This window comes from Rana temporaria, chromosome 4, assembly GCF_905171775.1.
Source record: "Rana temporaria chromosome 4, aRanTem1.1, whole genome shotgun sequence".
Taxonomy (NCBI): domain Eukaryota; kingdom Metazoa; phylum Chordata; class Amphibia; order Anura; family Ranidae; genus Rana; species Rana temporaria.
The window spans coordinates 139,027,744-139,053,855 of NC_053492.1; the positions used below are offsets into that span (position 1 = coordinate 139,027,744).

General features: G+C 43.0%; 1 protein-coding gene across 1 annotated transcript in view; it reads left to right on the plus strand.

Annotated features, from left to right (window-relative positions):
- The window catches only part of LOC120936619 (phospholipid scramblase 1-like), a 69,454-nt gene extending 44,798 nt beyond the window's left edge, over positions 1–24,656 (plus strand). Inside the window, exons 6-8 of the mRNA XM_040349104.1 lie at positions 5,273–5,431; positions 21,959–22,114; positions 24,437–24,656. Coding sequence (XP_040205038.1) covers positions 5,273–5,431; positions 21,959–22,114; positions 24,437–24,460 — 339 coding nt within the window. The 3' untranslated portion in view covers positions 24,461–24,656. The remainder of the gene's footprint in view (positions 1–5,272; positions 5,432–21,958; positions 22,115–24,436) is intronic.
- The last annotated feature ends 1,456 nt before the right edge of the window (positions 24,657–26,112 follow it).

The window sequence follows — 26,112 nt, forward strand, 5'->3', positions numbered from 1 at the left end:
ATGTGCAGTGTCCAAAAACGTGAGGTCAAGCCTCCTTTCCATACAACACGCCCCCCTCCAAGTCATTTGAATCAGGCGCCCTTACGCCCGCACGTTTTAGGCTACACCGCCGTAGATTAGCAGGTAAGTAGATTGTGAATCACTACTAGCCTAACTAATTTACGGCGGTGTAGCCTAAAAAGGCTAGGTTAGGCCGCCCTAAAGTTAGGCAAAAATATATGTGAAAGGTCTACAGCGCTACTATAGTGAAAAAATTAATTATATCAATTAATCAATAAATAAATGAAAAAGCAGCAATTATAACGGTGAACTAAACCAAGCAAAATATGTGAAAAAAGGATAATGCGCTAAATCAACTGATTAAATAAAGGTGTCAACACATCAAAATACTGGAGAAATAAGACAAATTGATACAAAGAATAAAGTTCCAAATTCTAAATATATATCGTCCCTTGTTGCTGTAATCCTGAAGGCAACTCAATAACACTTTGCCCGACCGCACACACACAGTGTGTGAGATATAACCAGCTTGATGGTGTGATGATCAGCCTGTCAGGTCAAAAAAGTGCTTTCCACCAGGTATTCACAAGTTTCAGATATGCAAAGAAAGGGAGACAGAGAAAAGACCGATAGTGTGATACCGTTAAATGAAACACTAACGTCTCACAACACTCAGAACATCACTCACGAATCCCCGGTAATAGATAGGCTTTAGCGTATGTGCATGTAGGCTGCTCAGCTTGTCAGGCTCTTCATCCGGCACCTCCGTGCGTCCCGTCACTCAAGCTCCTCCCCCACGCGTATCGTCACTAGACACGTGACTTAATCATGGGTCAATGTGTGAATGGGGCTTGCTAGGCTATAAATAGCCTGTCACACACTCGCAGCGGCGCGAACGGACCAATGGGGAGGCACCAATGACTACATCATTGCAGATACACCACCACATTTCAGCCGTTGTGGTTTATAAAATTGTATCTATTTAACAAATTTTAATGTGATACAAAATGAGACAAAATAACTTTTAAAACCGCTGTCTTAACAGTAACAAACAAAAAATAGTTTTATCTCAGGTTCTTATATGGGCAAATCCGTGCAGCTCAGACTCATCTATTATGAGCACATACAGACAATACCCCGTGGTTTTCATGTAGTATTACTACCACATAAGCCAAAAATATATATATATATATTGATAGTGTATAACCATATACAAATACACATAAAAATAAAAATAAATACATATAAAAAATATAAAAAATATATATATAAAATGCAAAGTAATCCACCATATACATGTTAAAATTGTTACATGTGGATCAAGCCAAGAGCTGTCAATCACATATCCCAATCTGCACTTAAAATAGCATCATACGCTAGGATTGCATAACACTACAAGAGCACTATACCACTAGCCAACAAGTGAGTATACGCTCATAATAAGATAACAATAAGATAGCTGATATGGAGATGTGAGAAATATACATATATATAAAATACTGTTAAAACTTATTAAAACCAGAGATTTAAAAATCAGATATAAAACAGTTAAGATCAAAGTCGATATTTAAACCATTCGGAGAGAGAGATCCCATCTCATGGATCCATCTTGATTCTGCTTTACTTATCTCTCTCACCCTATGGCTTCCTCTCCAATGGGGACTATATTTTTGTATGCCCCAAAATTTCAAACCCTTTGGGTTCCCTTGATGACATAACTCAAAATGGCGGGAGATATTATGTTTCGGGTATGCATTTAAAATATTCTGTACATGCTCTCTTAATCTTTTCCATAAGGGTCGTTTAGTGCGGCCTATGTATTGTAGGGAGCATGGACACTCCAGGACATACACAACACCCTCAGTTCTGCAGGTAATAAGGTCATCAATATTGTACTCCTTCTTGGTGACATTTGAAGTAAATTTGGTACATTTTTGACCATTAAAATTCGTATTCTTACATGCAAAACACCTCTTGCATGGAAAAAATCCCTTACCCTGAAAGAAGGTAAGTACATTTTTTCACCTAAAGTTAGGCAGATGTGTGTGAATCTACCTAAATGTTTATAAGATATCTGAAAAAAAAGAAAAAAACATTATTATATAAATGAAAAAGAAGTATGAGTTAAAACTGAACTTCAAGCAAACTTTGAAAATATGTAGTACATCCAAAGAGTGACAGGTTAAAGCGGTTGTATAAGAAGGCTCACCTGTAGGTGAAAAAAATATGTCTTAAATATGTCTACGGTTTAGGAGATATTCCCCTCGCAATGAGCCGCTGACTGCAGCGGCGAATGCGCACAGGGGATTCTCGGCTGAAGGCCCGGCAGACACCGGACCTTGCCGGAAAGAAGTCTCCCGCGTGCATGTGCGGGAGTGACGACATCGCGGCTCCAGCCACTCACAGCGCTGGAGCCGTGATACCTGTAAGTCACGCTGAGGCAACATGTCCGCTACCTCGGCGTGGACCAGGTGAGTTGCCGATGCCTCGTTCTAAGGTAAGTATTTCATAATGAGCTAGTATGCGGTGCATACTAGCTCATTATGCCTTTTGCCTTACAGGCGACTATACAGCCGCTTTAAAGTGGAGGTTCACCCTAAAACAATTATATACCATTACATCCAGCATACTTCCGACATGTACAGTATACTGGTATTTTTTTTTTTCCGCTGTACATACCGTCTTATAGTTCTTTTTCACCCAGCTTCCCGGGTTCTTACTCGCGCTGGGAGTAGGCGTTCCTATGAAGAGGCATAGATGATTGACGTGCGGATAAGGCGTGTCACGCGTTCCGAAAATAGCCGAACTGGGACTCGGCTATATACGGCGCCTGCGCAGTCAGCTCTACACGACTCCTAGTCTGTGCGCAGGCGCCGTATAGAGCCGAGTCCCAGTTCGGCAATTTTTAGAACAAGTGATGCACCTTATCCGCACGTCAATCATCTACGCCTCTTCATAGGAACGCCTATTCCCCGCGGGAGTGAGAACCCGGGACCCGGGTGAAAAAGAACTATAAGACGGTATGTACAGCGGAAAAAAAAAAAATACCAGCATACTGTACATGTCGGAAGTATGCTGGATGTAATGGTATATAGATGTTTTTTAGGGTGAACCTCCGCTTTAAGCACAAGGTAAAGTTATAGGTATGATTCGGGGAATATCCTATTGCCCCACCGGGATTAGGAAGGAATTTTTTCCCCTGCTGGAGCAAATTGGATTATGCTCTGCTGTTTTTTTTCCTTCCTCTGGGTCATCTGTGGGTATAGGATTGTATAATTTGTTTCCCTTTTATTGGTTGAACTGGACGAACTTGTGTAATTTTTTCAACCAGACTAACAATGATGGGTGCAAAAGCATCAGCTTGTGCTTGATTTTCTCAACCTGCCTGTAAAGTGAAAGTGATCTGGCAGCCATATAGCAGCTGATCACGCTCACAATGGCGGTGGCACGGTTTCCACCCCACCAGGGAACCAGGGACTACATCAATAGGCTTCAACATGGTAGGTGTGAGGAGACCAACAAACCTCCTCTGCACAAAAAGCCTGGAAGTGGTGATGATTTCATCATTTCTGGTTTCGGAGCCATCATTCTCTGGCTAATACAGCCAGAGAAGCTTGTAACTCTCTCCTTGGGGCAGGGGAGACATTGGGGATTAATAGACCCCCAATGTCTCCATAAAGAGAGCCTTTCATCTGCCCAATGCTATCACATGGGGGTTTGTTAACCTATTATGATAGCAATAAAGTTAAATAAAAAAAATGAAATGTAAAAAAATGATACTAAAATTTTAAAAAACAAAATTAAAATAAATTATACACTCATTGCCCTGCTCATACGCAAAAAAAGTGACAGAGGGTGCGCATGTGTATGTAAACTGAGATTACACATGTGAGGTATTGCTGCAAATAACATGATCTGTCACCAGCTGATGACTGATCAGTGTACTGCCGGTACCATGTGGCCGCTGTGACCAATCACAGCAGGTCATATGACAGTTGTAAACAATAGATGGCTTCCTTTCATGCTATCTATTATGTACAATTGTATTGCTAGCTATGGTTCATCATTGCAATCGCATGGTACATACAGGGCCAATCACAGCCCATCTGTACTATGTGATTAGCTCAGGCCAATCACAGCTAATCGCAACAAAACAAACTGAATGAATCAATTTCATTCTGTAAACTGCTTGATTATAGCAATGAAATTAACTGCTATAAGCGATCATAATGTGTAAAAATAAAAAATCCTGATCACTTCCATAGAGTAGTACATTACAATGGTAACATTATATTGCTCTGGTCAAAGTGTGTTAAAAAGTCACCAGTCAGTGTCCCCGATCACTGCCACACCAGTAGTATGATGATGCTGTACTGCACTGGTGACAGTGGCCCGGATTCAGAGAGCAATTGCGCCTGCGTAACCATAGTTACGCAGCGCAATTGCTTACTTGCCCGGGCGTAACGAGTGTTCTGTATTCAGAAAGCTCGTTACGCCGATTGCAGCCTAAGATATGCGTGGCATAAGGCTCTTATGCCCGCATATCTTAGGCTGCATTCTTGCGATGGCCGCTAGGGGGCGTTCCCGTAGTGGTCAGCGTATAGTATGCAAATTGCATACTAACGCCGATTCACAACGTTACGCGAGCCCTGCGTACGCAGTTTACGTCGTTTGCGTACATCGTTTTTTTGCGTAAGGCTGCCCCTTCTATAGTAGGGGCAGCCAATGCTAAAGTATACCCGTCGTTTCCGCGTCGCGAAATTTGAAATTTACGTTGTTTGCGTAAGTGAATCGTGAATGGCGCTGGACGCCATTCACGTTCACTTTGAAGCAAATGACGTCCTTGCGACGTCATTTACCGCAATGCACGTCGGGAAAGTTTCCCGACGGAGCATGCGCACTATGCTCGGCGCGGGAACGCGCCTAATTTAAATGATTCCCGCCCCCTACGGGATAATTTAAATTGCGCGCGCTTACGCCGGGCATTTTGCCGGAGCGCCCTCGCAATTTACGGAGCTACTGCTCCGTGAATCGAGGGTAGCGCAGAAAATTTGCGGGGGCGCAGGGCAAAAACGGTGTCCTGCGCCTACGTAAAAAATGCGCATATCTTATCTTAAAAAATGCACATTTGTTTTACCTGCATTTATTTATTTATTTTAAAGTGAAATTTAAGGATGTTTATTCCAAAAATGATTGTTGCTCACTAATGAATTTATGGTTTATTGGATATGTGTAGATAATTTAGAAATATCAATGCCTTTGGCTTATACAGGTGGAAGTGCGGACTGCTACTGGAGAGATTATTGCCTACATATATCAAAAATTACACTGTTGTGCAGCAATATTCATAATTCAAGATGCAAATGAAGAAAATATGCTAAAAATATCTAGCAATATCTGTCACTTCACGTGTACTTCAAGGACTTTCAAGGTGAATCCAAAAATAATAACAGAAACAAAAAAAATAACAGTTTATAGAATCTGCTTTAAAATTGGGCATAACGATCATTAAGTGGTTAGAACACTTTAACTGCATCTCTACCATGTTGCCAACCCCCTGAAGTGAAATTTACCGGCAGGATGGCAAAATTTAAAAACAACATCAATTTTTTACTGGCAAAAATCATGAGCAGCTAGTGCTATTATTAATGTGTTTAATTTAAACAAAAGTCAAAAAACATATTTCTCCATTTACATGAAGGTCAGATTAATATAACCCAGCACAGAGATTCCCATTACATCAGAGTCTGCAGGATTCTCCCTTACAGTGCAAGGGAACTCTGACGTAAAGGGGAATGCTGCAGACCATGATTTAAGGGGGAACTCTAATGTAAGGGGGGCTCTGGTCACCTGAGACCGCCTTACATCAGAGTCCACTGCATTCACCTTGACATCAATCAGAGTTCCCCTTTACAGCAGGGTCTGCCACTGAGTTCTCCCTTGCACTGTAAGGCCCCATACACACGATTAGATTTTCTGCAGATTTTTGTCTTTAGATTTACCAAAACCATATAATATGAGGTCAAACCTTAAAGGGTTTGTAAAGGTAAAAAAGTGTTTCCCTAAATAGCTTCCTTTACCTTATTGCAGTCCTCCATCACTTACCTCATCCTTCCATTTTGCTTTTAAATGTCCTTATTTCTTCTGAGAAATCCTCACTTCCTGTTCTGCCTGTAACTACACAGCGTAATGTGAGGCTTTCTCCCCGGTGTATAGAAAGCCTCTTGAGGGGGGAGGGGGCGAGCAGGAGTCTCAGGACGCTCTCTAATTTGCAGATAGAGAAAGGAGCTGTGTGTTATTGAGCATCCTGATACTCCTGCTCGCCCCCTCAAGAGTCTTTCTTCACACCAGGGAGAAAGCCTCACATTACTGTGTGGAGTTACAGACAGAAGAACAGGAAGTGAGGATTTCTCAGAAGAAATAAGGACATTTAAAAGCAAAATCGAAGGATGAGGTAATTGAAGGAGGACTGCACTACGGTAAAGGAAGCTATTTAGGGATTTTTTACCTTTTCAACCCCTTTAACCACTTTAGCCCCGGGCCTGTTTTTCAGAGTCGGTGTTTACGAGACAAAACCATTTTTTTTTGCTAGAAAATTACTTAAAACCCCCAAACATTATATATTTTTTTTTCTAACACCCTAGAGAATAAAATGGAAGTCATTGCAATACTTTTTGTCACACCGTATTTGCGCAGCGGTCTTACAAGCGCACTTTTTTTGGAAAAAATTCACCTTTTTAAATGAAAAAATAAGACAACAATAAATTTGGCCCAATTTTTTTATATATTGTGAAAGATAATGTTACGCCGAGTAAAATGATACCCAACATGTCACGCTTTAAAATTGCGCCCGCTCGTGGCATGGCGTCAAACTTTTACCCTTAAAAATCTTGATAGGCGACGTTTAAAAAATTCTACAGGTTGCATTTTTTGAGTGACAGAGTAGGCCTAGGGCTAAAATTAATGCTCTTGCTCTAACGATCGCGGTGATACCTCACTTGTGTGGTTTGAATACTGTTTTCATATGTCGGCGCTACTCGCGTATACGTTCGCTTCTACGCGCGAGCTCGTCGGGACGGGGCGCTTTAAAAAAATTTTTTTTTTGCTTTTCACATTTATTTTTATTTATTTTACAATTTTTAACACTGAAAAAAAAAAAAAAAATTATCACTTTTATTCCTATTACAAGGAATGTAAACATCCCTTGTAATAGAAAAAAGCATGACAGGTCCTCTTAAATATGGGATCTGGGGTCAAAAAGACCTCAGATCTCATATTTAGGCTTAAATGCAAAAAAAAAAAAAAAATTTTGGAAATGTCATTTTTTCAAATGACAAAAAAAAAAATGTTTCTTTAAGACGCTGGGCGGGACTGACGTTTTGACGTCACTTCCACCCAGCGGAGCTATGGGGACGGGCGAAGGAGATTTTTCCTTCAGTCTCGTCCCCGCTCAGCTGCCGGATGGTCGCGATCTCCTCCGCCGCTACCGACGGCTCCGGTAAGCGGCGGAGGGCGCGGAACAGCGGCGGGAGGGGGGGGCCCTCTCCCGACACCGATAACGGCGATCTCGCGGCGGATTCGCCGCGGAGACCGCCATTATCGTTAACACGGCCGCCCACAGAAGAGATGAATATCTCGATTGTGGCAGCAGCTGCTACCGTTACCGAGATATTCATCTCTAAAGTGATGACGTATAACGGCGGTGGGCGGTCGGCAAGTAGTTAAGAGTTTCAATTTGTATGCAATCAGACAAAAATCTGCGGAAAATCTAATATTGTGCATAGGGCTTTAGGGGAAATCCTGCAGGATCTGATGTAAAGGAGAATTCCAGGAACGCTAATGCGCTAATGTGGGGGGAGGGGGGGGTTGGGGGCTCTTATCCACAATCATTATTAATTTTATTTATACACTGATAGTATTTAGTTCACTAAATTAATACACTTTATTAATTATTTGGTAGAATGGCAAGCACTGTTTGCACATTAGGTAAGGTTGTGTGCACCTTTTAATGTTTTACTCACCAGGGGGCTGCAGCCAGGGCAGGGTGTGCACAGTGCTGGCCAATTGCACTGGTCAGGGCCTTGTGTGTCTGTCCAGGGGGTCTGACGGGCCAGGTCTGCGCTGTCCATCTCACTCGTGGACGGTGCTGTTGGTGCCGCTGCCAGCCCTCGCCGACTCCACTGCACTGTCCTGGCATTCGGCTTGTGGTACGAAATTATCAGTGGGCGGGTAAGGCGGTGCGGACTCAGGATCGGATTGTCTCTGGGATTTCCGGAACTGCATACGCATGAGCAGTTCTCACCCGATCCGGTCGCAGCCATTTTTACTGCCAGTGTTCGGCTTCTACGGACGTTTACGGGCAGTTAAAAAACTGCCTGTTTTTACGGGCTGCCCTGGCAACACTGATCTCTATGATAAGTATAAATGTAGCGCTAGTGGTGATGTAAAAAAACTCAAAATCAACTGAGTGACTGAAACAAATTGAACAAGTTGAACAAAAAGTCCATAGAAGTGAATAAATAATGTGAAACAGTGTCCATCAATATAAACTGGAGATAGATGCTGTATAAATCATCATGGAACCAAAATTCCTTCCCGCTCTAAGTAGTAGATGGAATGAATGGAATACCCTTACCGGAAACTGGTGGATCTAACCGTCAGCGACAGTAGATCATACAGGCATGAAAGCTCCCAAACGAAAAGGTTGACTGGTCTGCTGATTCTGAAGGGCCACAAGCTTGACCACCCTGGAACTCGACAATCATTTGCTGGAAACCTCTCACTGGGTAGATGGCAATTCAAATGACAGGAATGGACCAGGAGGACCGTGATAACTCTTTTCCTTCCGGCAGGTGTTTACAAATAAAAAGAACCAACGCCCACAGAGTAAGGAACGAAGGTGGAACTCCAAAAAAAACTCAGCACAGCCCTCTATCATGTAATCCTATAGAATTTCATGATAGAGGGGCTGTGCTGAGTTTTTTTGGAGTTCCACCTTCGTTCCTTACTATTTGTAAACGCCTGCCGGAAGGAAAAGAGTTATCACGGTCCTCCTGGTCCATTCCTGTCATTTGGATTGCCATCTACCCAGTGAGAGGTTTCCAGCGAATGATTGTCGAGTTCCAGGATGGTCAAGCTTGTGGCCCTTCAGAATCAGCAGACCAGTCAACCTTTTCGTTTGGGAGCTTTCATGCCTGTATGATCTACTGTCGCTGACGGTTAGATCCACCAGTTCCGGTAAGGGTATTCCATTCATTCCATCTACTACTTAGAGCGGGAAGGAATTTTGGTTCCATGATGATTTATACAGCATCTATCTCCAGTTTTTATTGATGGACACTGTTTCACATTATTTATTCACTTCTATGGACTTTTTGTTCAATTTGTTTCAGTCACTCAGTTGATTTTGAGTTTTTTACATCACCACTAGCCAGGGGCGGACTGACCATTGAGTCACTTGGGCACTGCCCGAGGGCCCCATGCCACTAGGGGGCCCCATCAGGGTTGCCAGGCTCAGTAAAACCAGGGACAGTATGTAAAAAACTTTTTTTTTTTAAATCTGTCCCTGATATGTCCGAAACCGACATGCTTTTGATGTGAAAATCCCGAGATTTTAGCTGCCCCACCTCTGCACTGCCTCCTGGCATGGTGGCCACCTGTAAGCCCAGGGGCCCCATAATCTTCTATTGCCCGGGGGCCCCATGAGTTGTCAGTCCGCCCCTGCCACTACCGCTACATTTATACTTATCACTTCACTCAATTTTGTCACATTGCTCTGTAGCAGCTCACTTTGTTCAGATAAGCGCAGTATTTTTGCCTTTTTACTGATCTCTATGGCCCAATGTTTAATTCCCACTAAGGAAATGTGGTCAGCATGAAGTTTTCTGTTTAGATTGCTAGTAGGTTAGTTTTCATTGAGTATTTCACTGACATCCTAAAAATTAGACCTTAACTAAACCCAGGACCCTGCATTCACTATTTCTGGTCTCCCACAGTACACAGAACATGAAAATGCAATTATTTTAGTAAATATAAACTGCTAAATACCTTTTCTCATCAGCAGTATATAGCAGTGTTGTGACGTCTATGAGCGTGGAGTTAAAGCTTGTAGGAGGAGTTTTCATTCTCCCACAACTGTCCATTGAGAATGCAGGACCCCTGACCCTCTGTTTGGACTGTGCTGATCACATGCATCTCCCCCCCAAAAAAATTTTTTAGCAATACACACAAAATTGAAAATTGTGCAGCCTGTCCCCTGGCTCTGAAAATATCAGGTTATTTTTTTAAGACAGTGGAAAAAGGGGAGGATCAGAGAAGACAGGATCTAATAGCCTTTTTACACAATGCAGAGTATTAACCCCATAGGTTCCACAGTGAGTATAACAAGCATGTTTTACTGCATATACAGACTGATTTTACTGTTGTGGGTTTAGTAACACTTTAAGTGAGTGTGATAGAACAAGCTGGCAATGAATGTAATTTGCAGGCAACTTAAACTGTATCTTTTTTTTTCTTTTTTTAAATGCAGCTTTTCCTTTTTCATCTTGAAAAAGCATGTGACCTGGTATAGTTCAGAAGGGGGAGGGGGTGGGGCACACACCTGTTTCCTGGCCAAACAAGCTGCATGCTCAGATTAAGGGTCTGGTAGTATAGATTTTTGGGAGTCCCCATGCATTTTTTTTTTGCATGATAAAATCCATGCCAGACCACTTGGGTCTGGTACAGATTTTAAGAAGGACCTTATACTTAATTATTTATTTTTGTGTGAGGTACTCTAAGGAAATGTATTAGATCTTAATGGGGACTCCATGGAAGTGAAAATAAATAAATGTGTGAGGTCCCACTAAAACGGTATACCAGACCCTTATTCTGATTATGCAGACTGGCTGGCTATGAAAGGGGGGACAAGTGTGTCCCCTGCCCAAACCATACAAGGATACATGCCCTCAACATGGGGGGACCTTGCCAGGTGGAATCCCATGGCAAAGCACCTTGTCCCCATGTTAATGAGGACAACGGTCTCTTCCTCACAACCCTTGCTCATTGGTTGTGAAGGTCTGCAGGCAGGAAGCTTGCGTTGTTCCTGTATTTTCCTTTGGATCATGGTGATTGAATTTTCTTTATGAAGATATATTGAGGAATTCTGTTTGGACTATTTTCATACACATTTTATATGGGTTGATGCTAATGAATTTTACTACTACATGTTTTTCTCTATGAATTTGTCACCTACGGTGAATGATTAAAGCCCTGTACACACGATCGGATATCTGATGGAATCTAATCCGATGTATTTTTTCGCCGGATATCCGATGAAGCTGACTTTCAGACCGTGTTCAAACGCGGTGACGTACAACACTACGACAAGCCAAAAAAATGAAGTTCAATGCTTCCAAGCATGCGTCGACTTGATTCGGAGAATGCATGGATTTTTGACCGATGGAGTTCCATACAGACGATCGGATTTTTCAATCGTTTTTTTATCCATAGGAAAAATTTAAAACATGTTCTATTTTTTTAAACCGATGGAAATAAAACCGATGGGGCCCACACACGATCGGTTTGTCCGATGAAAACAGTGCATCGGTCGGTGTTCTGTTTCAAGCATCGGTTGTACCTGTGACAAGCTTCTTGTAGACCCAGTCTGTAAGGATGTATGCAGCAGGTTGAATGATGACTTTAACAGACAGCTTTCTCAATGAATAAAGACTCCAGAGGTGTTTTCCAATGCTTCTTTATGCTTCAAGGTAACAAGGATATAAACATAGAGGCTTTTCCATAGGTAAATTTCCAATGAAGTTACACAGCTCTCACACTCTGCAGACTTTTCAAGCAACTAAGCAAAGATGGGGTTTAGAGCAGGAAATGGTGGGTGGGAGCAACCAAACTAGTCAGAACAGCAGGGGGGTAAGGATCATACCAAATAACATAATAACATAACATGTAATAACTGCTAGACAGTAAAAGCTGCGTGACAGCACACTCCCCGCCTGGTATCGTGAGATACCACTATACTCTGTTTTCCTTTACATATTATTAACATTGCATACAGTAACATGCTATCTAGCCTTCTCAAGTCTATAAGCTAGCTTTATTAAAGGTCTTAAGTGGCTCCTTCACATAACACTGAATCAGAATTTTTGGAAGCAGGCATTATTAGGACTGTCTCTGTGACTGGTCTCAGGAAGGTTTTTGAAGCCCCATCCTTAACGATCCTGACTTCCACACTTCGGACTCTTCCATCATCACTGGTGATGGCCTTTGTAATAAGTCCAACCGGCCACTGAATTCGGTGAACTTGCTGGTCTTTTAGCAGGACCAGGTCCCCTTCCTTTAAGTTAGGCTTCTGGGTTTGCCACTTTTTACGTCCTTGAAGAAGTGTGAGGTATTCCTTCCTCCATCTGTCCCAGAAACAATCTGCAAGGTATTGAGCGTATCTCCACTGACGTTTGTATATGTCCTTTTCATCGAAGATACCCCTTGGCGCTGGAATCTGTCCAATCTTCCGGCTCAATAATGTAGCTGGAGTTAAGATAGTCAGAGATTCTGGGTCTGTAGATACGGCAGTCAATGGTCTTGAGTTGATTATTGCTGCAACCTCAGCAAGAAATGTGGTGAGCACTTCATGGGTAAGGCGTGAAGAACTCACATCAAGCAACATTGAATCCAGTATGCGCCTTGCCATCCCAATCATGCGTTCCCACGCTCCGCCCATGTGAGAAGAGTGTGGTGGGTTGAATTTCCACACGCAGCCTTGATCACTCAAATAACTTCCAACTTGTTGTCGGTCTATCTGTAACTCTCTACAAGCACCAATGAAGTTAGTTCCACAATCCGATCTCAACATCTTCACGGGACCTCTTAGAGCGAGGAATCTCCTTAGAGCATTGATAAAACTTGAAGTGTCCATTGACTCGATCACTTCGATATGTACAGCTCTTACACTTAAGCAGGTGAACATTACGGCCCATCTTTTGCTATTGACTTGACCACCACGAGTTCTTCTTGCCGTTACTGTCCATGGTCCAAATATATCGATTCCGACATATGCAAAGGGTGTATCTTCACTGAGTCTGTCTGTGGGTAGGTCTGCCATCTGTTGACTCTGCTGTCTACCTCTTAACTTCTGACATTTGACACAGTTGTGAATGATGGTGGCTATTTGTCTTTTCACTCCAACTATCCAGAACCCTGCAACTCTAATAGCACCTTCTGTGTAGTGTCTTCCTTGATGTCTGACTCTCTCGTGGTAGTCCCGAATAATCAAGGTTGCCAAATGGTGGCTTCTTGGTACTATCAAAGGGTTTTGTTCTCTTTTTAGCAAGTTTGACTTATTTAGTCGTCCACCGACTCGAAGCATGCCTTCATTGTCGATTATTGGATTCAGTTTGAATAGTGGGCTACTCTTTGAGACTGGTTTATTGCCTCTCAAGCATTTAATCTCTTCTGCAAAGACTTCTTCTTGCACAAGACGTATGATGAATAATTCTGCGTTCTCATACTCTAACGCATTGGGTGACTCCTTGCAAGTGTGCCATCCATGACAAGACGATGTCTGATTTGGCTTGCGGAAAGTCTGGGCAATATGACTCAATCTTGCTATAGTCTTCACCAATCTTTTCCAAGAAGAGAAACGTTCAAAGCGTCTTGCTTCCAAGTTTCTTCTTGAGCAGATGTTGGAACTCAATGTTATCACTTCAGGGCAGATTTCTGGATCAGTATCTGGATCCACCAGGTGGAAATCGATATCTTCTTTTGAGTTTGTAGAAGACTGGTCCGATAAAAACTTGGGTCCTGAAAACCAAATGGTTTGCGTGAGGACACCTGCTGGCACTGACCTCGTTGCAATGTCTGCGGGATTCAAACCAGTTGGGACATAGTTCCATTGTTCAGGTCTACTGACTTTTCTTATTCGTTCTACCCTGTTAGCCACGTACACATAGAACCTCCTTACGCTGTTGCATATGTAGCCAAGTACGACCTTGCTGTCGGTGTAGTACTTAACCTGATCAATTTCAGAGTCCATTTCATTTTGCAGGAATTCTGCGACTTCGACAGCTAGGGTTGCGCCACACAATTCTAATCTTGGAATAGTGTGAGCAGGTTTTGGAGCTAACTTGGCTCTTCCTAGTAGAAAACCGACATAGGATGTCCCGGAGGGATCTATGATCTTGAGATAAGCCACAGCCGCTATAGCCTCGGTAGATGCATCGCAAAAGACGTGAATCTCTTTCCTCAGACTTCTTGAAGTTGAAGTGGGTGAATAGCAGCGTGGGATATTAAGTTCTTTCAGTACTTTCATGGAGTTTCTCCATTTCTCCCATTTAGGCAGCAGGTCTACAGGCAGAGGGGCGTCCCAATCTGTCACTCGCTCAGTAAGCTGGCGAAGTATGGATCTCCCTTGGACGGTAACTGGAGTCACAAAGCCTAGGGGATCGTAAAGGCTATTAACAGTTGACAGGACTCCTCGTCTGGTGAATGGCTTCTTGGAGTCAGATACCTGAAAGGTGAATGTGTCTGAAGTTATATTCCAGAGAAGACCGAGACTCCTTTGAGTGGGTAGGGCATCTACTCCCAAGTCCAAATCCTTCAAATCCTTAGCATGATCTTCTGGATTGAAAGACCTCATTACTTCACTGCTATTAGATGCAATCTTATGGAGCCTTAAGTTAGCAGTCGACAGGAGCTGTTGAGCTCTTTTTATCAGATTGACGGCTTCTTCAGGTGTTGAAAAGGATTTTAGGCCATCGTCCACATAAAAATCTCTCTCAATGAATTGCCTGGTGTCAGATCCGAATTCCTTTTCGCCTTCCTGCGCTGTTCTTCTCAGTCCATAAGTTGCCACGGCAGGAGATGGACTATTTCCAAAGACGTGGACTCTCATGCGATAATCTATCACCTGATCATTAATGTTATTGTTGCGGTGCCACAAGAACCTGAGATAATTTCTGTGGTCCTCTTTGACTATGAAACAGTGGAACATCTGTTGGACGTCAACTGTCACGGCAATTGGTTCCTTCCTGAACCGCATCAACACTCCTACTAGGTTGTTCGTTAGATTTGGACCAGTTAGAAGAACGTTATTTAAAGAGGTTCCCTGGAACTGAGCGCTTGAGTCAAAGACTATTCTGATTTGCCCCGGTTTACGAGGATGGTAGACTCCAAAGAATGGAAGGTATCAGCATTCTTCACCTTCCTTGAGGTCTGGTGCTGGTTCAGCGTGGAGGTTATCTAAAATCTTCTGCATAAATGCTAGAAAATGCTCTTGCATCTCAGGTTTGTTACAGAGAGTCTTCTTAAGTGCAGCAAATCTGGTTAAAGCTTGTCCTCGATTGTTAGGGAGGGTAAGCCTTGGTACTCGGAAGGGTAATGGAGCTACCCAACTGTTGGAATTGTCCTTGAAGAACTCTTCATCCATAATCTTGATGAACTCCTTATCTTCGACTGAAGGGGCAATCTTGTTGTCATCGCAAGTAGTCTGGTACACTGAATCGCCAAGGTCCTTCTGAGAAGTGAGCTTGCAGTTTATACCTTGGAGTGCTTGATATGGAACTTTGTTTTTAAAATCAAGTCTTTCCTTCACATAATAATGCAATGGACATTTCATCGACCGATAGGCAACATTGGTTTTGTAGGAAGCTACATCCAAGAGCTTGTGAGATTGATCTAAACAGACTTCTCCTATTATCACCCATCCAAGATCAAGTTTCTGGGCCTGAGGAGCATCGTCTGGACCGTTACATAACTCTCTTATTTTATGGACTCTAGGAACGTCTCTCCCTAGTAGAATCAAGATAAAATCCTTGTTAAGTGGTGGAATGTAGTCAGCAATGTGGCTCAAATGGGGGTAATGACGTGCAGCCTCTGGTGTGGGGATTTCTTCTCTGTTGTTCGGTAGCTGATCACATTCGATTAGAGTTGGAAGAGGAAACTCTATGTCCTCATATTCTGATGCCACTATGAAGCCATGGGCTCTTCTTCCAGAAGTATTGAACTTTCCGGCACATGTCTGCAAGGTATAGGACCAGGCCTCTCCATGAATGTTGAATAGGTCAAAGAATTCTGGACTGGCCAATGAGCGATTGCTCTGATCGTCGAGTATGGCATACATTTTTATGGAATTTTGTGGGCATCCTTCAGGAAAAACCCTTACAAGACATATCTTGCTACAAGACTTGCTATGAAGCCCTTCTCCACATACCTCTGTACACCTTGTGGTTACGGGGTTGGCATGTTGCTCAGTTCTCTCCCCGCCATCATATGATGTAGGCTTGGGGTTGCTGCCGGGTGAAGGTTTCCTTTTGAACAGGTCTGAATGAAGAGCGTCCACATGTTTGGCACTGTTACACAGAGAACATCTGATGGTGATCTTACAGTCTCTTGCTAAATGATCGGAGGATGCACAACACTTGAAACAGATATTATGCTCTTTGAGAAATGACTTGCGTTCTTCAATAGGCTTATCCTTAAATGCACGGCATTTGGAGAGAGAATGTGGCGCATTATGGATAGGACACTGTTGATTGAGATTGCTTGCCTTAATGCCTGTAGCCAAGACGTTGGATGCTACCTCTGTCTTCCTCATGGCAATAGGATACTTTAAATCCTTGAACTTACTGTTGGTGGCAATACCCCTTGAAGTGGTTAAAGGAGTGGTGGTTGTATCTGGATAGAAGAAGCTTGGGTCATTCTTGGATTTTGCAACCTTCCGCACGAACTCTGCAAAATAAGAAAAGGGAGGGAAGGAAACATGATGTTCATACTTATATTTTGATCCTACACTAGTCCACTTTTCCTGAAGATAACTAGGCAACCTTGCTACAATAGGATTCACGCCTTGAGCAGTGTCTAAATAGCTAAGACCTGGTAAACTAGGATCTAGCTTAGCAATTTCAAGTTCATGAAGGAGGTCGCCTAACTCTCTCAGCTTATGATTGTCCTTAACTGAGATCTTAGGAAAGTCGTTTAGTCTCTGGAATAAGGCAGATTCAATGACTTCGGGACTCCCATAGTCTTGATCTAGACGTTCCCAGGCAGCATCAAGGCCTGCGTTAAAGTTATAGATGTAAACAGATTTAAGTCTCTTTACTTGTTCTAAAGATTGTCGCCCCGAATACCTTATTAGTAAATCGAGTTCTGCTTGAGGTTCAACGGGCAAGCTCTTGATTACCGCCTTAAATGTAGATCTCCAACTCCTGTAGTTCTCTGGGCGGTCATCAAATTTATACAGTCCAGTTGTGATCAATTCTTGTAAAGCCATACTCTTGCTGAGCTCCGTAGCGTTGATGCTTTCAGTTTTTATAGCCACCGGGGATACTGATGGTGCGCCGACTTGAGCCATGGTTGGTATCTGAAGTTGGCTGTTTGGTGGAGCGAAAGGTGTTGCAGATGGGTTCAATCTAGGTAGGGGTCTGACGTCTTAAGGTCTCTGAGCATTTGAAGTTGAAGAGAACTGTATCACAGGGGTCATAAAGTTCATCCTGTAGTCTTTTGCTGTACCCTTGTAATCTCTATTCGCATAGGGTTGCGGTGGCACGTGAGCCGCGTAGGTTGACTCACTTGATTTTGTGACATGCGGTAGTTGCGGAGTGTCTCTGTTAGCAGGTGTGTCTAGTTGACCAGCTTGATTTTGTGACACGTTGCCTTCTGGTCCACATGCTGGATGATTATGAGAAAATCTCCAACTGTAGGTGGGACTGTGATGTCGTGGTTCTGGCTTAAGACGAACTGTAGGGTCCTTTCAATGGGGTCTTGACAAGCAGCCAAGCTGGGACAAGCTGCTCCTTCTTCTTCCAATAGGGCTTGTTCCAAGACGGATAATTCCGCCAATGCTACTTCCTTTTCTTTACTCTTCTGAAGGATTTCTAGCTGAGCTTTGATGGCTGCTTCTCTTTCAGAGCAGGCGGCTTGAACCTGGGCTGCTGCGACCTTCTGGCGAGCTTTGACTATTTGGTCACTCAGTGTTGACCTTACAGAGCAGGACTGCAGTGACTTAGATGAGGATTTATGATAGGAGCGGGCAGATCTAGAAGATTTTCCTGAGTGTCTGGAAGAAGCAGATTTACAGGATGTAGTTTCATGTAGCTGTGCTAATCTACCTTCTATCTGTGCCTTTGCTTCAAGATATGTGCTATGCCTCTGCTGGTCAGTAGAAGTAAAGTCCTTTAATTCCACTGCGGCTTCCTCTATGCTGTAATGTGACAATAGGGAATAGAACTTTTCAGAAAGTCTTTTATAATTCTCAAATGCCTTCTTAACCCTTGAGAGAGCAGTGTTCAATTGCTCAGGATTGTTGCTAGTTTCATTAGCGGTTTTTATACAACTTAAAGTCTTATGCCATAATGCAGTCAGGTTACTAGATGTTTCTTCCTTACTTTCTTCATAAACCTCTCTTGCCTTCAAGGATGGATGAGGGCCTCTAGCGGGATGAGCAGAATAAAGTAAGGAGTCTGCTTTATCTTGATTAAATGCAGGTGACTCTGTGGGATCTCTGTCAGACTTAATGACAAGTGCTGTAGTTTTGGTGTCTTGTTACAAATCTGCCAGAGCTGAGCTCTGTAGTGACTTCTGATATTAGGCAGATTGAACTGAGGAGCTGGATATTTGTGACATCTAGTGTTGCAACTGGATCAGACTGGATGGCTCAGCTCACTATCACTTTATACAGGCAGGAATACACAGTTATTTCAGTAGATTCAGGTATTGGATTCACAACCAAAACAGCTTGACAATGATAAATCCTAGGGACTTGATGAAGCTATGATACAGTCTTTGAGCAGTTCGAAAGGTACTTATTGCTCCCCAGTAAAGGCAAAAGTCCCTGGCAGTGAACAGTTATGGAGCATTCAGTAGAAGGCTGCAGGAGTCACACACAGGCCTAACTCTCAGTGCACAGCCTGCAGATGGTATCCTGTGTTAGGATGTTTGTTCTTCACACACACATGTGGTTACTCACGTTTCTGAAGCTGCAGAGATAGCTGTGTGATGGATTCTTCTGGAAATTTACTGTTCTGTTTCAAGCATCGGTTGTACCTGTGACAAGCTTCTTGTAGACCCAGTCTGTAAGGATGTATGCAGCAGGTTGAATGATGACTTTAACAGACAGCTTACTCAATGAATAAAGACTCCAGAGGTGTTTTCCAATGCTTCTTTATGCTTCAAAGTAACAAGGATATAAACATAGAGGCTTTTCCATAGGTAAATTTCCAATGAAGTTACACAGCTCTCACACTCTGCAGACTTTTCAAGCAACTAAGCAAAGATGGGGTTTAGAGCAGGAAATGGTGGGTGGGAGCAACCAAACTAGTCAGAACAGCAGGGGGGTAAGGATCATACCAAATAACATAATAACATAACATGTAATAACTGCTAGACAGTAAAAGCTGCGTGACAGCACAGTCGGTTTTCAGCAGACAAACAGATTGTGTGTACAGGGCTTTAGGTTTAAATAATACATAAGTTAGTCCCACACCTTTTACTTAAATTTCTTCACTTACGCAGAGTGGTTCATGCCCTTTTAAAGGGGCAGCTTCACTCTTTACTATTCAAAATTTTTTGCACGTGCGACCGATACAGACAGTAACAATAGCCCAATGACAGCTCCCCAAGTTGTCATCCTCGGGAAAAAAGGTGACATCATTGACCAGACATGGTCATATTTGGCCAATATCATTGTCCAAATATGGCCACTGCTATCCTCACCCCTTTGCTTAAAAGGAGCAAGGGTTTCTTGTGACATCAGTGGTTCCAAGTATAACGGAAGGTAATTGTATTGGCTGCAGAACTCTTTTTTTTCCCCCACAAGATGGCGATAGCAAGTCGCTTTATTTAGCTTGTCACTGACATTGAGCTGTGGCATTCTGAGGAGTATAATCAGGAGGATGATGTGAGCACACCCATCACTGGGAAATCAACTACAATACTCACTGATACCTGAGAACAGGAGGGGTTTGATAAAAGGAAAAACTTGGAGGGAGCATGCCATCCAGGGAGAGGAAGTGAGAAGAAGTGCTGTTCTATTCTGTGCTGGATTTTACGGGACACTGTTGCATCCTGGCTGGACTGAGCTGAGTCCAGTGGGCAACTGGCTGCTCTGGTGCCTGCCCTGAAACACCAATCTGTGACCTAGTCCGCCACCATCCAGGCCCGCTGAGGAACTGCAGGAATGAACTGTCATGGTACTTGCCATCTTGCCTACCATCAGTGACGGTCAACGACAAGAAAGAGGACCCCTCTCCGCTCATCAAATCAACAGCTACAGGAGAATTACAGAAAGAGAGAAAGAGAGATAGTAGCGAGCGGGTCGCAGACCCACAGTTAAGCTGAGCCCATGTTAATGTTATCAGTCCTCACTTGCAAGAAGGTGTAGATAAACTCTGCACCCATCAGTGTGCTAACTTTTTATATTGGTGTTAGGCTAGGCCCAATGCAGCCAGGTTACTTGTTCTACTCTTCAGAGTGTTGCAAAATGCACACCCTAACATCCGACTGCTGCAACTGTGCACATCTTAACAGCTAACTGCTGCAACTGTGCCTCTTCTGTTTAGAGTACTAATCTGCATCTAACGACCCCCCTCTATTAATTAAGTCAACTTCCCAGGTACAATACTATACCCCCTAGTCTACAGACAAACTACTTCTCTGAGCACCAGCATCTTCAAAGAGCCCCAACATAGCCAGCAGAAGAGTCACATCAAGGAATATAGTCAGATCCCTTTATCCTGAGGGTAGACCTGCATTTATCTTTAAATCTTTATCTCTCAAGCCTAAACCTAGCCCCTTAGTCTGAGAGCTCTCAAGTGGCATAGCTGATCTATGCTGTTACTTATGTTGGTCACTTAGGGAAACTCAGTCCTATTTTTGTGTGCCTGCTAAGGTTTACAAATAGGTATACAGGTGGTGTTGGTGAGGTTGAGATCTCACATAGGGCTGGGCAAGAGCAGAGTACCCAAATGAACCAGAGGCCCTTCCAGGGATAGAGCTACACAAGGGGCCATTGACAGTGGGAAGCTGTTGTAAATTGAAGCAGTAGAAATACCACTTCTATATATGCTGCATGGCTTCCACCGAACAGGGGGACAAACAGGCTAAAGTTTGGGTGTTTGTCAAAATGTCTAAACCTAGCGTGCATTGGCCGTGCTCTGTGACCCCTGTGTCCTTTGGATATTGGTCATTTTGAGATCCTTACAGATTTCAGTAAAGGACAAATAACAACGGCCCTTTATTATGTGATCATCTGTGTTCAATCACAGCTGGTCACATGTAAACCGACTTGCTGGTTATCGGCATTCCTTTCCTCACACTCTGTGTAATGAAAGGAGAGTCGATATCTGGCAAGTCTGGAAGGGCACAGTGAGTACATGGTTTACACTGTGCAGCCTCATTAGTGCCCATCACTGCAGTTTCATCAGTGCCCATCAATGCTGCCTCCTTAGCACACATCACTGAAGAAGAAAACTTACTTGTAAAATGTTATAAGACAAACTAAGAAAAACTGTTTCTTTTTCAAAATGTTTGATATGTTTTCATTTGTTTAGCAAAAAAAAAAGTGCTGGCAAAATACCACCAAAAGAAAACCCCATCTGTCTCAAAAAATGATAAACATTTCATTTGAGTATAGTGTTGCATAACCATGCAATTGTCATTCACAGTGTGACAGCGCTGAAATCTGAACATTTCCCTGGGTAGGAAGAGGGTGAAAGTGGTATTAAAGTGGTTAATCTCTACCATGATAAGCAGAGAAAAATCATACAAAAGAATCAGCTGTAACAATAGATTTTGTATAAAACTGTAATAAAGGAAATTTAATTGGAGCCTCACAGTAAACAAGACAAATCAGGCAATTTATAGTTGGTATTTCCATTTTCGTTCATGTGGTTCATTTAGAGCAGTTATAAACATAAAAAAGACAGTCGTAGTTTTCTATTGTGTATTTTTTTATATGTGTTTTTCATTTCAGATAGAGTCTATTGCTGAAAGCAGTCAAGTAGGAAAACTTACTATGTACCTATCTGGATCTCTTTTCTCGTCTGGTTCCTTAAATTTTGAACTTTTGGTTCCCTTGGAATTGGACATGAAAATGAAGGCAGCGTTGCTCTGTACTTGCATTATTTTAGTAAGTTGTTTTTGTTACTATTATAACTAGTACTGTTTAAACTAGGCTTGTTCCGATACCACTTTTTTAAGACAGGGTACAAGTACTTTTTTTCAAGTACTCGCCGATACCGAATACCGATACTTTTTTATGTCAAGTGACAGTGGCACACGTGTCTGTATTTATCTATATATTTTTTTACAATTTTTTTTTTTTTTTTACAATGCTTTCTTGGGGGGGGGGGGAGTGGATGGTGTCAGTGTGTTTTTTTTATTTTTATTATTTTTTACAATTAATTATTTTTTACAATTAATTATTTTTTTATTATTTATTGCAATTTTTTTTTATTAGCCCTGTTGGGGGCTTTGGTGAGATATCAGGGGTCTTAACAGACCTCTGACATCTCCCCTTTGAGACAGAGAAAGGGACTAAGGACACAGATTCCCCAGCCCCTTTCTCAGCTGCACTGAAAATAAATAGACAGGAAACGTAGGCTCCTCTCCATTCATAAACTGAAGCATCGTAAACACAGGTTACGATGTTTCAGTTATATTAATGGACAGAGTCAGTGATCACTGACTCTGTTCATTCAGAAAGGGTAGGAGCAGGGTTTAGCAGCTCCTACCTCCACTCTCCATCCTGACAGAGGGGGCAGAGGAGAATATGGAGGGTGACACAGAGCTCAAAGGGGGACATGGAGGGTGACACTGAGCGCAGAGGGGGAGAGCAACAGCACGGAGGGGGGACATGGAGCGCAGATGGGGAGAGGAGAAGAACGCAGAGGACAGCAGTAGCATGGAGGGGGGACACGGAGTGCGGTGGGGGAGTGCAGAAGAATGGAGTAGGATAGCAGCAGCACGGAGGGGGGACACTGAGCGCAGAGGGGGAGAACAGAATAATGGAGAACAGCAGCAGCACAGAGGGGGGACACTGAGCGTGGAGGGGGAGAACAGCATGGAGGGGGGACACTGAGCATGGAGGGGAGAACAGAATAATGGAGGAGGACAGCAGCAGCACGGAGGGGGGACACTGAGCGTGGAGGGGGAGAACAGAATAATGGAGGAGGAGAGCAGCAGCATGGAGGCGGGACACTGAGCTTGGAGGGGGAGAACAGAATAATGGAGGAGGACAGCAGCAGCATGGAGGGGGGACACCGAGTGCCGTGGGGGAGTGCAGAAGAATGGAGTAGGACAGCAGCAGCGCGGAGGGGGAGAACAGAATAATGGAGGAGGACAGCAGCACGGAGGGGGGACACTGAGCGCGGAGGGGGAGAACAGAATAATGGAGGAGGACAGCAGCACGGAGGGGGGACACTGAGCGCGGAGGGGGAGAACAGAATAATGGAGGAGGACAGCAGCAGCATGGAGGGGTGACACAGAGTGCCGTGGGGGAGTGCAGAAGAATGGAGTAGGACAGCAGCAGCGCGGAGGGGGAGAACAGAATAATGGAGGAGGACAGCAGCACGGAGGGGGGACACTGAGCGCGGAGGGGGAGAACAGAATAATGGAGGAGGACAGCAGCACGGAGGGGGGACACTGAGCGCGGAGGGGGAGAACAGAATAATGGAGGAAGACAGCAGCAGCACGGAGGGGGGACACTGAGCGCGGAGGGGGAAAACAGAATAATGGAGGAGGACAGCAGAAGCACGGAGGGGGGACACGGAGAGCGGAGGGGGAGAGCAGAATAATGGAGGAGGACAGCTGTAGCACGGAGGGGGGACAAGGAACGTGGAGGGGGAGAGCAGAATAATGGAGGAGGACAGCAGCAGTGCGGAGGGGGAGAGCAGAATAATGGAGGAGGACAGCAGCAGCATGGAGGGGGGACACGGAGCGCGGAGGGGGAGAGCAGCATGGAGGGGGGAACTGGAGGAGGATACAGGGACAGTTAGGTATCGGGTGAAGCATCTGAGTTTTTTCCCCGAGTACAAGTACTCGGGGAAATGCTTGGTATCGGTACCGATATTAATATCGGTATCGGGACAACCCTAGTTTAAACAATAGCTATTAGTATAGATGTTCATTTTTGGTAATGTGTTTTTCAATAATCACCTAAGGCTATAGTATGTGTCCCTCTTTTTCTCTCTCTCTCTCACTCTCTAATTTTCTCACTTTCCTTTCTTTCTTTCTCATCTTTACCTATATGCACACTTTTCTAAATTTCTGTCTCCAAAAACTCAGCATGTGTGGATTTAATATATCCGTATAATGCCTGCAAATATCTACATTATGCTACAGTATATGTGGGTTAAAATTTTAAAATGGTTGAAATTTCAAATTAAAATTATATTAGTTAAATATGTTTGTGAACAAATTCTGATTTAAAAACATGTTTTCTTTTCTACAGGGGAGAATGCAGTTTAGAGAATAAAATGGAAGCTCGGCTATTCTGGTCAAATCAACCATGCTGTACTGATACATGCATGCGTCTTGCATGCTGGGAATTCTTATAATATTGTCAAAGCTAAATTGAACAAGCTGATTGGGTGGGAAAAGGGAGTAGCCGCTCCAGGTGGGAACCCAGATGAATATCCTCCGTTGCAGACAACTCAGGTGCAGGCAATGCACTTAGCAAAGCAGGAACAAAAACAGTTTCCGGACAGCCGCACTATGAACAAATTGTAGCCTTTATTATGACTAAGCACTAGTTTCAGTGCGAAACGCGTCAGAGATCGGGTTTTATTTTATGTTGCTGTGACTTGTAGTGCTGTCCTTTTTTTTAATAAAGGCTACAATTTGTTCAGAGTGCGGCTGTCCAGAAACAATTTTTGTTCCTGCTTTGCTAAGCTGATTGGGTACCATGCACAGCTGCAACAGATTCTGAGTGCTCCCGTTTTAGTAAAGCCAGTCCCCCTCCCCTCATTATGTTTTTTTGTCTTACGTAAACCATTATAAAGTATTTCACACTGAAACACACAAATCTTATCATGCACAATCAGATTGTAGTTTTACACCAATAAAGTTACAAAATTAAATGTAAGTTACTGGAACAAAATGTTACCTTTGAAAAAAATATTTTATATATTATGCAACATAATGCAAATGCATATGTATATCTATATATTGTATAAACAATTGTTTTATTGTAGAACTTCAATTTTTTTTTAAAAAAAGACCGACCCCAGCCTGTGACTGGATAATCAAGAATCCTTGGGGATATTAATCCCATCCAATGTTTTCAGAAGATCGGTAGTATCCTGTAAATGCGAAGCCAGATTTTCAACCCAAGGACGAAGATACTCGTCGATGAGTTGACTGGCTTTTTCAGTTAGGGATCCGTTACCCGAAACAATCGGTCTGCCCGGTGGATTAGTCGAATTTTTGTGAATTTTGGGCAACGCATACAGCGTCGGTGTCCTAGGATGCATCACATTCAAAAATTCCCATGTAGATTTCACAATGAGGCCCTGATGATAAGCTGAATTGATTAGGTTTTGGTATCGCAATATGGTATTTCTAAGATGTGTCTCACTTACTTTTTTATACCATTCTTTGTTGTTTAAGATTTTATATACCATCAATTTATAGCTTGATTTATCTTGAATGACAATATTGCCGCCTTTGTCAGAAGGCTTTATGACAATTGGCAGCAAAGCAATGAGCTTATCTCTCTGTCACATTTTCTCATCCTATCAGCATGCTCCTTGTAAGCACATTAACTTTTTGGCTTTTTGTGCTGCTACTTTTTCTCACACTCTGAGCTTTGCTGTACAAGGACTGCGAGAGACTTCTACCATGTCACAATCCAGTACCTACACTGCTTTCATTAAAAAATATATATTCAATTATGTTTTAAAGACTACAGAGCTGCATTAATTTGCATCTTTTATATTTGCCTATACTTTATCTTCTTTAATCAACATTTGTAGAACAACATGTACATTTCTGGTGCTTTGGTACTGTAATACAATAATATGGACAATGTGTGTTGGTATATTTTCTGAGCTTTGCTTAAAGTAAGTTATGAATCTACAGTTTGGTGAAAACTAGAGTCGTTTTCAGAGCGCGCAGGACATTTTCTAT